General features: G+C 40.0%; 1 protein-coding gene across 4 annotated transcripts in view; it reads right to left on the reverse strand.

Annotated features, from left to right (window-relative positions):
• The window catches only part of LOC137529021 (gastrula zinc finger protein XlCGF53.1-like), a 40,087-nt gene that overhangs the window by 20,391 nt on the left and 5,542 nt on the right, over nt 1–14,154 (reverse strand). For 2 of the 4 annotated variants that reach the window (XM_068250890.1, XM_068250889.1), the window contains exon 2: nt 1,512–1,621. In XM_068250890.1, the coding sequence (XP_068106991.1) occupies nt 1,512–1,621 (110 nt within the window). Of the gene's footprint in view, nt 1–1,511; nt 1,622–11,887; nt 11,909–13,013; nt 13,032–14,154 lie in introns of those variants that run through there. The other 2 variants (XM_068250891.1, XM_068250892.1) reach the window with 2 other exon arrangements.

Below are 14,154 nucleotides of genomic sequence, written 5' to 3' on the forward strand. Positions count from 1 at the left end.
AAAAAAACAGACTAACATTTTAGGCAAACCTGAAGGCATAACAAAGTGTAAATGCCCATGCCAAAATGAGATGCTAGCTATGACTTTTATGTGGTAAGCTCCACCCTCAACCACCAGTGTGCAGCCACGTGTAAGACATCTATAAATGCAGATGGATCCTGAGGGGCTAGCTGCGCCTTTCTATTTCTTAATACAATCTTCCTTGCTGCAGTCAAAGCTTTAGAGCTGGTTCACACGGACGCTTGGCGTCGTGTACCGCCAAGCGTTGGGGACTCGTCGTCTAAACACTCCCATTCAAGTGAATGGGAGCGTTAAGCATCGCGCGGTTATCAGCGATTGCGGAAATGCGGCGTTCCGATCCCGATTTAACGCGTTGTTTCTGCCGGCCCTAGAAGCCGTATGCGACGTCCAGGGCCGGCTAGCCGCTGCGGCTTCATGTCCCATTGCAGGGATGAGAATCGCGACGGGAAGCCGACGATCGTCGTACCACTGCCCCTGAACAAGACGTCACAGGACGACGCTGCTTCCTGGCCACCCCAACGCCGCTTGCCATCCGTGTGAACCAGCCCTTAGGCTACTACACTCCTTCCTGGCTGTGTACAGTAAGCTCCATCCCTTAAAACAGGGGTCTCCAACCCCCAGTCCTTCAGCCATTTTGAGCCTGTCCATGAGCCTGGCCTCTCTCTCTAAATTCATTCATGCAGAGCAACGTACAGCAGAGCATCACCAGGTGGTGTGTCCTCTCAATACATCCAACAGCTGTGCTTCTTCATATTTTGTACAGCGTTTGATGCTGATAGACATCAGGAGCTGTACGAAGGTGGTGTAGACAGGATGGCGTCACCTAGTGATGCTCTCCTGAAACTAGAGAGTGTCCAGGCCCATGGACTAACTCACTTGATGGTATGACTGCTCTGCTCGTGCAGTTAAAATGTGCTTGTGTGAGGTAGGGGCCCAATTCCATGTTCCTGCACTTCTCCTTAGCCCCCCAGTCTTTTAACCCCCAAAAACGTCCACACTCCAAAGAAAAAAAGGTTGGGGACCATAATGTGCAGCCAATCAATGTATTCCATCATGTGGGTGCTGATGCGTATGGCAATTTAAAACTCCTAAGGTTGTGGAATGAATTTAACATAATTGAGACCTGTAGCAGGGGCATACTACAGTATACTATACTAGCTTAAGTGGCAGGTAAAGCTGGCACCTGAAGGAGACTGCTGCATTTACAGGATTCGTTTTTTTATGTCACCAGGTTCATCTCTTTCAAGCTGATCAAATTTTTGTGTCTGCAGTTAGCATTACTTATTAAATAATAATTATGCGATATTTAAGATTAAACCATACTTCGAGAAAAATAACCAAGTGTGTATATATCCATAGCGAGGAGAATGATCTTCTATGGAAGATAACCTGCTATGTCGTTTTCTGGAACCCATAAGCCTGACACCCATAACCAAATCCAACAGATGATCATCTTATAGTTTATTATAGTATTGGCAACATGCATTTACTTCTCCTGTAAGCAAGTAGATGATCCCCAGGGCATGATTTAAGATCCGCTCAGTCAGATGCCTCTTTTGCTTTTTCATTTTTTCTTGAAAAGATACTGCAAGCACAAGTCCTGAAATACAAAAATGTCCAAGTATTAGGTAGTTAAGAGCAGAAAACCTTAGATACTGTAACATCAAAATGTTCCCCTGGGGGGTACTCACTTCGAGAGGAGGAAGCCTCAGGGTCCCAATGAGGCTTCCCACGCCGCCTTCTGTCCCACGGGGGTCTCGCTGCTGCCCTCTGAACAGCGGCCCGACAGCCTGTTCAATATTTACCTTTACAGGCTCCAGCGGGGGCGCTGTGGCGGCTTTCGGCTCGAAGTAGACGGAAATACTCGATCTCAGTTGGGTCCGCTCTACTGCGCAGGCGCCGGAGACTTGCGCCTGTGCAGTAGAGCAGACCCGATGGCGATCGGGTATTTCCGCCTATTTCGGAGCTGAGAGCCGCCACAGCGCCTGCGCAGGAGCCGGGAAGGTAAATATTTACATCGCCGCTGTTCGAAGGGCTGCAGCAAGACCCCCGAGGGACGGAGGATGGCGTGGGAAGCCTCATTGGGACCCTGAGGCTTCCCCCTCCCGAGGTGAGTACCCCCCAGGGGAACTTTTTGATGTTACAGGTTTTCTTTAAGTGAAAAAAAAATGATGACACGAACAAAACTACCTATAGCTTACCAAAGTCATTATTATAATGTGTTTATGTAGCGCTTGCACACTTTCCACTTCACGCAGTAATTAAATAAATTAACCACTTCAGCCTTCAGTCCTTTTTCACCTTATGCATCGGAACAATTTTCACCTCCCACTCAGATGGCTGCAGTACAGTGGGCTAGGCAGAATCAGAGTCGGTAACAGGGTAGGGTCATACACATTGGATCAGATGGCTGCAGTACAGTGGACTAGGCGAGAGAGTGGTCAGTAAAGCTAAGGTCGTAACTAAGTCAGTCTGGCAGTTGCATTGAAATACAATATGTTTATCACAGAGTGATGAGGTGTCCAGCAAAACCAGCGTAGTGATTGCTAATGAACAAGATACATTGGTTGCCCAGGGTGATCGGCGCCTGAGCCTGTGACTGAGTAGCAAGACAGGCAACAGAAAGACAGATGGAATGCTTTGCCTATCTAGTCGCTGCCCCAGCAACGGCAGAAATTCACACTGGCACGAACAAGACAAACAGGAAGGAGCGTAACTAATAGCAACTGCAGCTTATAGTTACATCCCCAGAATCAGGACTAGCAGGAATACTACCATTCACCAACGTGGTGATGGCAGAATCCAAGCTTTCAGGATCAGAAGGACTTCACTGTACCCCCGCGGATACAGCAAACATCCAAGACAGAGACAAGGTTAAACTATTTAATATACAATTCTCATGAATGACCCAGCAACCAGCCAAGGCAGAGCTGAAAGCTATGACGGGCGAGGTCTGAAGTGGGAGGCAGGTTTTTATGTGGACATCAGCCAATGGATGCAGACATGCAAATTCCCACACAGCTTAATGGTAATCATGCAATCCTGTGCTAGACTGATGGAAAGCTGCAAGCTGACTGGGAATGGAACAAACTTTTAATTACAAATGCATGCCAAATTATGCAACCACATGCATGCAAGAAATCCACGACTGTATGACTGCATTTCAAGTGCAGCCAGCCATAGGTGGATTCATGACAACATCCTGGGCTACTCCGAACTGCACTTTGTCTGCAAATGACAATGAGACTTATTGCGAATGCAATCCAAACTGAGCAACCAAATGCAAGCAGATAAGTCAGAACTGCCCGGTTGCAGGTCCACTGCAACCGACAGAACATGCTACAGCAGGGATCCTGACATTATCACAATTAAATGATCTATATCTTGTTTTTTCCACCACCAATTAGGCTTTCTTTGGGAGGTACATTTTGCTAATAATTATTTTTTTCTAAATGCATTTTAAAGGGAATATTAAGAAAAAAAATGGGAAAAAATTATTATTTCTCAGTTTTCGGTCATTATAGCTTTAAAATAATACATGCTACCATAAATAAAACCCACATATTTTATTTGCCCATTTGTCCCGGTTATTACACCATTTAAATTATGTCCCTATCAACATGTATGGCGCCAATATTTTATTTGAAAATAAAGGTGCATTTTTTCAGTTTTGCGTCCATCACTATTTACAACCTTATAATTTAAAAAAATAATTGTAATATACCCTCTTAACATGCATATTAAAAAAGTTCAGACCCTTAGGTAACTTTTTTTTTATTGTAATTTTTTTTTTGATTACAAATTTTATTTGGGTATTTTTTAGGGTGTGGGAGGTAAACAGTTAATTTTAAATGTAACTGATTGTGTTTATTAAAAAAAAAAAATGTATGTAGATGTAGTTTTACTATTGGGCCACAAGATGGCCTCATTTTTTCCCCATCCTGTAAGCAAACGATCACACTTACAGGAAGTGAAGGGAGGACATGAAACTTTTTTTTTTCTTTAGAAAGATTGCTCCTTAACCTATTTTGGTTTCTGGACGTAGAAACTACGTCCAGAAACCATGTGCGCTACCGCGCGCCCCCGCGGCTGATCGCGCGCGTGCACGCGCACTCCCGGCCGCGGATTCTGTAGTCAGGGAATCAATATATCGGGCTATGAAGCCCGATCACTGATTCCTCTCCCCCGCTGAAAAAGCGACAGCTTCTCTCGGAAGCTGCGCCTTTTCTGGCCGTTCCCTTCCTGATGCGCCACTCTAAGCGTGTGTTACGCTTAGAGTGACGTCATGTAAACAAACTCATGGCCGCCATCTTGTGGCCAAAAAGTAATACTACACCTGAAAATGAAAATAAATTAAAATCAACACACATTTACATTATAAATCAATTGTTTACCCCCCACCCTCCCAAAACTACCCAAATAAAATGTTTACTATAAATAAAAAAAAAACCATTACAATAAATAAAAAAAAACATGTAAATATTTACCTAAGGGTCTAAACTTTTTAAAATATCAATGTAAAGATGAAATATTTCTATTTTTTTTTTATTTTAAACTTGTTAATAGTGATAGATGCAAAATGGAAAAAATGCACCTTTATTTCCAAATAAAATATTGTCGCCATACATTGTGATAGGGACATAATTTTAACGGTGTAATAACCGGGACATATGGGCATATACAATACGTGAGTTTTAATCATGGAGGCATGTATTATTTTAAAACTATAATGGCTGAAAACTGAGAAATAATGAATTTTTCCATTTTTTTCTTATTCTTCCTGTTAAAATGCGTTTACAGTAAAGTGGCTCTTAGCAAAATGTACCCCCAAAAGAAAGCCTAATTGGTGGCGGAAAAAACAAGATATAGATCAGTTTATTGTGATAAGTAGTGATAAAGTTATAGGCTAATGAATGGGAGGTGAACATTTCTCTCGTGAAAACCACGGAACCTGAATGGGTTAACATAGAAGCGGTCAGTCTTTCTAACGGTGACTTAGATCAATGAATGGGAAATGCGTTCACATTCATTGATCTCTGGGCTAACGAGCAGCGGCATGGGAGCACACGTGCAATCGGCCGTGCAGCAGCGCAACAGCAGCCTTTTGGACATAGCAGCTACGTCCAAAAAGCTTAATTTGTTAATCTCTGCCTGCCTCTTCAGTTACCGATACATCTAGCGATTTTGGCGGCCGATCGACCAAGAGACAGATCTGCCTCTGATGGAAGAAACATCTTTTGGCCACCAAAAACCCCAGGTCAATTCCCCATCGTTTTCAGCATGAAATCATTTGGGAATAGGCCTCTTGATGACGCTTCGCCTCCCCCAGCGATGTCCCCCAAATGTTAAATGGATCCCTCGCTGCCCATGCATTAATACTTTACCTGTCCACTGTCCCCCGAGTGTCCGCACACTTCTTCCTCATTTGCACCCCAAGTGGTTGCCGGTGTACTGCACGTGGGGGATGTGTGTGATGTCACACATATTCACAGTGCAAAACATATAACCAGGCTGTTTTAATTTTTTTATTTTGCTGCCTGAAAGATTTAATTTTCAGGCACACAAGTGACAGCTTCTGTCTTGTCAGTCCGGATAGTCACTGAGAAGAAAATTACAGCCATAAAAGGCCATACAGCCATAAAAGGCCATTGTATTCAGCCATTTTCCTGTCAGAATACAGTACAACTTCTGAAGGCAGGGGAGAGATAGAAAAAGGTTTATAGCTCATGCAGTTTACCTCTGGGACACTTAATACACTGCCATTAATGAGACACTGAAGTGGAAAAAAATATATGATATAATGAATTGATTGTGTAGTATGGATAATTACTAGAAGATTAGTAGCAAAGACATTATTCTCATATTTTTATTTTTCAGTTATATAGTGTGTTTTATAACATTGCATCATTCTTTAATATTTGCAGTTTACACACTACTCAGCATTCTAAATGATTTTTTCAGAGCAGTCTTGTGAACTATTGACCTGTCCTCTGGCAGAGAAAAAGAAAATTCTTCACTGACAGTTGAGATAATAAACTTCAGAAGACAGACCTCTCTGCCACTTTGAAAGTTGTGGAGCTTAATGGCTTTTTTGCATAGAGATAACAACTGGAGTTTCTTAACTCTTCCTGTACTGGTGTTATGATCGCTTCTGCAGCGTTTACTGCTGACTGCAGTGGTATTGCAAACCAAGCAGTTCTAATGTCATTACATGCATTTGCTTGCATAGTTTGGTTTGCACTTAAACTAGTTGCTGATTCCATCTGCAGTCGCTCTGAAGTTAATGACAGTTTAATATGCTTTTGTGTAAACAAACATTGTCTGCTGCAATGGAGGGGCAATCCCTTTCCTGCAGGCTGCATATCATTGTCTGCCTTTTCCTGCTATCAGCCTGTGATTAATTACCATTCACTTGTGTGGGAATCTGCAGGTCTGCTCCCATTGGATGACCTCAGTATAAAGAACTGCTTCCTGCAATGCCTCATGGGCTACCATAGTCTCAGATTCTGTCTGTTACTCTGCTCGTGCCCCACCTCGTTCCTAGTCCGTGTGGACTGCGCTGACTCCTGCGAAGGGGTCAGCGAGTCCTAGTTCTGCTCTTGTTCTAGAAGTTGTTACTCTGCTTGTCTTGTGTCATATATTGGTTCATCGCCAATATATACGCATACTTGCACATTTTGTTATTTTCCTTGTATTCGTGTTACGTTGATACATCAGTGTCGCTGATATATACGTACACGAACTGTTTATATCCTGTGTTCCGTTAGTCAGCCTTCCAGCACGTTTTGGTAGTTTGCGCGTACCGTGATCACCCGTGCTGAGCTAGTATCCTGCTCCTGGTCCTGTTTGTGGATTGCGTTCATCTCTGCGAGGAGATAACGAATCCTTCTGAATCCTGTCCTGTTACCGTTGTGGATTGCGTTCATCTCTGCGAAGAGATAGCGAATCCTTCTGAGTCCTGTTCCCTGTATTGCTCCAGTGCTAGTCAGTGTTCCTGCTTATGTCATATATCGGTTCATTGCCGATATATACATATGTTAGTCAGACGTTACAAATAGTTTCATTGATAGCTGTAATTGTAATACGCTAGGAAATCATACTTATTGTATATTTATCTGTGTTACGTTCATCTATCTTGATCCTGCTATTTCCTGACTATCCTGTCCTGTCTTTGTGAGGCACGCCATCGCTGCAAACGCATTGGCTGCCTCATTCCAGTCTGTTTTATTGTGGACGCTTGCTGTCACTAAGTAGTGGCTAGTTAAGCAAGCGTTCATTCTGTCTACCTGTCCTGATCTCCTCAGTCCTGGTTTATGCGCTCAGCGCTACTTTGCGCTGAGACGTTATCACGAAAGTGTTGTTTGTGGCTGTTCGGATCTGCACCGGCTCTGTGCACCACAATCTCCTATTGGAGTCAGTCCTCTCCTCCACTAAACTGGGGATATCCTGATTCCTTGTGCTGGTGTGTGTACCTCCTTCACGTCAGCTTATGTGTTGCCTGCTGACTGTGGAGAATACACCTCCAAGCTTAACAACTGGAAACAATTAGACTTATGTCTCTTATCCTAATGTTTTACTTCTTAGCTGTACTACACATACAAATCATTATATCATATTTTTTTTTCACTTCAGTGTCTCTTTAAGCAGAGGGTTAAAAAAAAAACAACAACATCGGGTTCAGTTTACGGCCAATTAACCCATAAATATGCTTTCGGGATGTAGAAGGAATCTGGAGAGCCCAGAGGAAATCCCCACACAGGAAGAACATGCCAACTCCATGCAGATAGTGCCCTTGTCATCATTTAAAGGACAACTCACCTGAGAGACATATGGAGGCTGCTATATTTTTTGCTTTTAAACAATACCTTTTGCCTGGCATCCTGCTGATCTTCCATGCATCAGTAGTGTATGAATCACACTCCTGAAACATGCATGCTGCAAATGCACTCAAACTTGAGTAAAACATCTGATCTGTATGCTTTTTCAAAGTCTATGACTAAAGGTGGCCACACACATTACAATTTTTCTGTTTGATGTGACCCAAATTTGGTTAAAACAATTGGTTGTACCAAGAAATCAAAAGTTTTTAGTTTTTGATTGAGAAATGTAATTGAATGTCGTGTTTTTCTCAATTTTTCAGATTAGATGTTGGAAAATTCTGACCAATTTAAGTATTGTATGGTGTGTGATGGGCTGTCAAATCATATTCAACCAGAATAACTTGAGTTTAACTATTCAGTACATAACAAATTATGGATTGATTATGAAAGAGTATGTGTGTGTATATGTACTGTATATAATACAAATATGGAAAGTGTATGTTATGGTATGTAATGAAAAGTGAAAATAATATATATGGATTTTTTTTTTAGAAGGAATTATACTATGTAACTATTGTACTTAGTTTATTTATGTAATTAATAGACATAAATCATTGAGTGTTTGCAGCAAAACAATGTACAGTACACCAATAGTAGCAATGTGGTGATCAGTGGTAATTGTAATGCTAAACAGAAAATTATGATCACATGAAATGATAAATGTGCAGAGATGGAATGTGGTGATAAATGTCACAATGGAAAACATACTTCCTTGGAAATGCAAAGTGATCAAAAGTTGATTATTGAGTGAAGGGTTTTCTATCCAACCAACTTTTTCAAAGTTTATGATCTTTTTTCCTGACGTTGCAGCAATCTCGAAACACACGTGTGTTAAATTGTACTTATTCTTCAAAACTTCCAATCATCTGAAAAATTGGATTGTTTAAATCGAATTAAAAAAAATGTAATGTATGTGGCTTCCTTACAGGGAACATAAAGCAAGAGAGATATGGAGGCTGCCATACATATTTCCTTTTAGAACAATGCATATTACCTGGCTGTCCTGCTGATCCTCTGCCTTTTAATACTTTTAGCCATAGACCCTGAACAAGCATGCAGATCAGATGCTCTGACTGAAGTGTAACTGGATTAGCTGCATGCTTGTTTCAGGTGTGTAATCCAGCCACTACTGCAGCCAAAGAGATCAGCAGGATAGCCAGGCAACTGGTATTGTTAAAAAGGAAATAAAGATGGAAGCCTCGCTTTACATTCACTTTCAGTGTATTAGACGCAGAAGTTTAGCCAGCCAAGTTGTATTGTTTAACCACTTAATTGTATCTGAACGGATTTTTCCGTCCAGATAGCCTGCCCTGCTGCCGCTGAGCTGGACGCGCGATCCCGCCTCCTTCCTTTAGCCCAGAGATCAATGAATTAATCCCCATATAAAAGACCGATGCGGTCAACAAGATAGCTCTGTCTTTCATAAATCCCCTTCTGCCCCATCCACGCTTTACTTCCGCTTGCGTAGTAATACTATGCATGCAGAAGTAAGTTCCAAGGGCATCTTGTGGCCAAATAGTAAAATTACATCTGGAAATAAAAAAATTCCAGATAATGACATTTTTTTTTTACTGTTAAAATTAGTCCCTTACCTCCCACACTCCCCAATAGCTACACAACATTTTTTTTGTAAAAAAAAAAAAAAAAAATACAATAAGAAAAAAATACATAAATAGTTACCTTACTGTTATTTTTTAAATTATGGGCTTGTAATAAGTGATGGACACAAAACTGAAAAAATGCACCTTTATTTCTAAATAAAATATCGGCGCTATACATTGTGATAGGGAAATAATTTAAATGGTGTAATAACCGTGACAAATGGGCAAATACTATATAACTATAATGGCTGAAACCTGAGAAATAATGAATTTTTTCCATTTCTTTCTTAATCTTCCTGTTCAAATGGATTTAGAATAAAATAATTCTTAGCAAAATGTACCACCCAAAGAAAGCCTAAATGGTGTCAGAAAAAAGCAAGATATAGATCATTTCAGTGTGATAAGTAGTGATAAAGTTATTGGTGATTGAATGGGAGGAGAAAGTTGCTCGAATGCATTAGGTGAAACTACACTGAAGGCTGAAGTGGTTAAAAGGAAACAAATACAGCAGCCTCCACATCCCTCTCAGGTCAGTATTAGCATTAGCAGAAGAAAGTCTGCTTTAAAGTGGACCTAAACTCTTGCACAGGACAGAAGGAAAGCATAGAGAAATGCACCCTGTATGTATTTAGAAAGCTTAGCCTGTCTAATTCCCCCTCATCTGTGACTAAGAACAAATTGTAATTTGATGCCTCCGCTGCATCAGCTGACTGCCATGGCAGAGAGCGAATAGGTAAACACAGGATGTTAACAATATGTCTGCTTCCATGAACGCAGGAAGTAGACACACGGCAGTCTTATTTCAGGATTTGTATCGGCTGTAACAAAAAAATATTTTTCTTTAAAGGATATTATGCTGTTGCTCATCTTTTAGAGAAGAGAAGAAGTTTTGAGTTCAGGTCCGCTGTAATATCCAGCAGGATAATCTCTATTTTTGTCATTGCTCCATTTATTTAAAATGGATACTCTTTTTTTTTGTCACTAAGTCATTTATTTATAGAAGTAACAGATCAATCTTCCTTTTTTCTTTCAGGATTTGTACTTTTACTAAATATAATTAAAGTGCATTACCTTGTAATACAAACAAGTAGTATGTCATCTGTTCTTTTCATCTTTTCTTACTTATGACTCTAAATCAGAATGTTTTACTGCATTGGCATTGCCAGTTAATATTTAGTGTTAATATAATACTTTGTGCTTATGGTGATAGTAAACTAGCTACTGTGTTTATGTTCTCCTTTGAAAAATCTGCTTTTAAAATGTTCACCACATCGACTAACATTTCCCCATTCCATTCTCTCCTTTGTGTAAACGTTATTCAATCCTCCTGCAAATTTTATCAGCACTTCAGCACACAGAGTCCTTATTCACTTACTCTTCGTTTACGCCATATAAGGACTAAAGCCCCATCTACACGATACAATTTTTTGTGCGATTCGATTGGATAGAATTCGATTGATCGATTAAATCCGACATGTCCGATCGGGATTCGATTCAATTAGTAATGTGATCAATTTTCCATTGTTTTGCAATGACATTCGATCACACTATCGAATCGAATCCCGATCGGACATGTCAGATTTAATCAAATCAAATCAAAGATAGCTTTATTAGCATGACCAAGATTCGTACAGGTATTGCCAAAGCAAGGGGAAAAAGGGGGACATGAAAGGGGGTGGGGTAGGGGGACAATGGCTAAGCAGTCTGTGGACATTTTTAGGTTTTTAGGATTACAATTGATCAATTGAATTCGATCTGATCGAATTGCACAAAAATTTGTATTGTGTAGATGGGGTTTAATAGTACCGCAAGTCATTCCTTTTAACAGTGTAAGTTACAAACCAGTATTTTAAAACTGTGACAAAACTATTGTAAGACAAGTAACAGCGCTGCGTAATATGTTAGCGCTTTATAAATACAATAAATAAATAAAATAACTGCATTATTGGTCAGAACATCATTTAACAAATACACAGTCAACTCCATCTTCATATGTTAATAGATCATACATGGGCAGCACAGTGGCGTAGTGGATAGCACTCTTGCTTTGCAGCGCTGGGTCCCTGGTTTGAATCCCAGCCAGGGCACTATCTGCATAGAGCTTGTATGTTCTCCTCAAACATCCTCAAAACCATACAGATAAGTTAATTGACATACCCCCTAAATTGACCTTTGACTACAATAAGCATAGTAAGGATTAGCTTGTGAGCCCCTCTGAGGGGCAGACTATGTACTCTATACAGCCCTGTTGAAGATGTCAGCCCTTTATAAATAATAATAATAATAATAATAAAAAACTGGTAACTGTGTATACAGACTGGCCAAATGTCACAATGTTCTATTCACTTTCTGCAACTTAAAGACCTGTTTTAAAAATGTGATCACCTGACTTGAAGGAGCTCAGCAGAATGAGTTAAAGCAGACCTGAACTCAGAACTTCCTCTCTGCGCTAAAAGATAAGCAACAGCATAATAACTTTTAAAGAAAATTTCTTTGTTAAAGCTGATACAAATCCTGCCTTAAATCTGCGGTGTGTCTACTTCCTGTGTTCATGGAAGCAGACATAGGGTTAACATCATGTGTTTACAAATTAGCTGCTCTGCCGAGGTAGCCAGCTGACACAGCTGAGAGATCAAATTACAGTTGTGATTAGTCATAGATGAGGAAGAATTAGACAGGCTAAACTCTCTAAATACATACAGGGTGCATTTCTCTGTTTTATTTCTGTCCTGCACAAGAGTTTAGGTCTAGGCTCTGGGGAGCCACTGTTGCTTGACTGAGCATCATCCTACTGTTTAGACATCAACGGGTGGAGTATAGATAGTGCAAACTGAGATGATCACAGCCTGCATATTTGGTATTCTGTGCTGGAGGAAACAACTGGTGAAGGGGCTTCAGATTGAGCACTTTTAAAGCACATTAATATACAACAAATCAAAAAACATTCACAAAACACCTAAGCTCTGCCTCTGATCGTCTCCCTTACAAAGAAAATGTCTGTACCTGAAGTGAGGATTTCATTTCAATTTCTTATACAAAAAAAAAAAAGTTAACTGTATGTAAATACAAATGGTAAACATACAACATTGCATTAAAAAAACAACAACCTATAAAATTAACAAAATGTATAATGAAGTTATTCTATCGATATACTTGTTACTCCTTATAAAATCACAAACATATTCATTTCTGCTTCTAACTGAGAGTTTGAATGCAAATTAATTATTTATTATTCTGCAGTAATCTCTGTAATTGCACACCTGCATATTCTACCTATCATAACTGTTATTGCGATAATTAAAAAAAGGGGGATGAAAACTACTCTACAGCATCAAACTGTACATGCAGAAATGGAAGCTACTAGATGATCTCTGGAAAGCATCAACTATGCATATTTCTAAATCAACATTTCTAAGCACAATATTCATTGCATCACTTTGTATGAGCACACATACAAATGCATAAACTACACAAAGATAAGGCTCCTCTAACAAAGCAGTTCAGCCCATACCTTGCAGTCAAATAGGCTTTTAAAAGGAAGTGACGTTGTGGCAAGTATTCTCTAGGATTCTGGGATGTGTAGTAATATCAGCTTATAAAGCTGTAACACAGATACTCTAATTGGACTGCAATTCCCAGTGTTCTCAGTGACAGTGCAGCCAAGAAAGGGTGACCCATTCATGATTGTGAGCAGGATCAGGCATCAATAGTAACTTCTCAAGCGTCTATATTTGTTGAAAGATCCTTTGCCTAATTTTGTCATGTGTCACAAATGTGCACTTCATTATGTAATGTGTTCAAAAACGTTACAGTATTTGGACCAAGTATTGTTTTAGGATTGGCTTTTGGATATTATATGCTCTTCCTCAGAACCCGAGCATCTTATGACTTATAGAGGAACACTATAATTCATGAAATTGCTTATTTTATTTTTCCAATATTGATTTATAAATTATTTAGTCAGCGTTTGCCCATTCTAAAACCTTTCCTCATCCCGATTTACATTCTGAAATGTATCACACATGTAGAAAAAGAAAAGAGATGTGTGCTCTATCCAGGTTCACCTGACTAGAGAGAGAGAATTCTGCATAGTCAAACAGCCTAGGCTAAACATTACTGGGAGCGTGGGTTTACATACCACTATACAGTGCAGCAATATATAGCTATAGGAAGTGTTTCTGAAAATGATGCCCAAGCAAAAATGACCATAATAGTGGGTATCCTGAATAATTTACTATATACCACTACAGTGTGAGCTACTAGCATGGTAGTGAATGTTTGTTGGTAATGAACATCCCACAACATTAAAAGATAACAACCAACAACGCTTCTCAGTCACAATAAACAATCTGTGCTGGTGAGTCTGTTGTAACAATTATCATTCATGTGAAAGAATAAGTACAAATCTCACTAGATTATGAACAACCACTGGCACATGTGCAGGGGTTTATCTGCTGCTTATATTTAGGGGGGCTATTTCATACTGAGTGAGTGGTTATATCTGCTGCCTATACGGAGGGGGAAGGAGGCTACTCAATACAGGGCACATCTGGAAATTTATACATCTGCTATCTATACTGAGGGGGGTACCTACTGTAATACTAGGTGCACATCTGGCTACCTAATAATATTAGGTCATATCTATTTGATAC

Source organism: Hyperolius riggenbachi, chromosome 8 (assembly GCF_040937935.1).
Source record: "Hyperolius riggenbachi isolate aHypRig1 chromosome 8, aHypRig1.pri, whole genome shotgun sequence".
NCBI classification, from domain to species: domain Eukaryota; kingdom Metazoa; phylum Chordata; class Amphibia; order Anura; family Hyperoliidae; genus Hyperolius; species Hyperolius riggenbachi.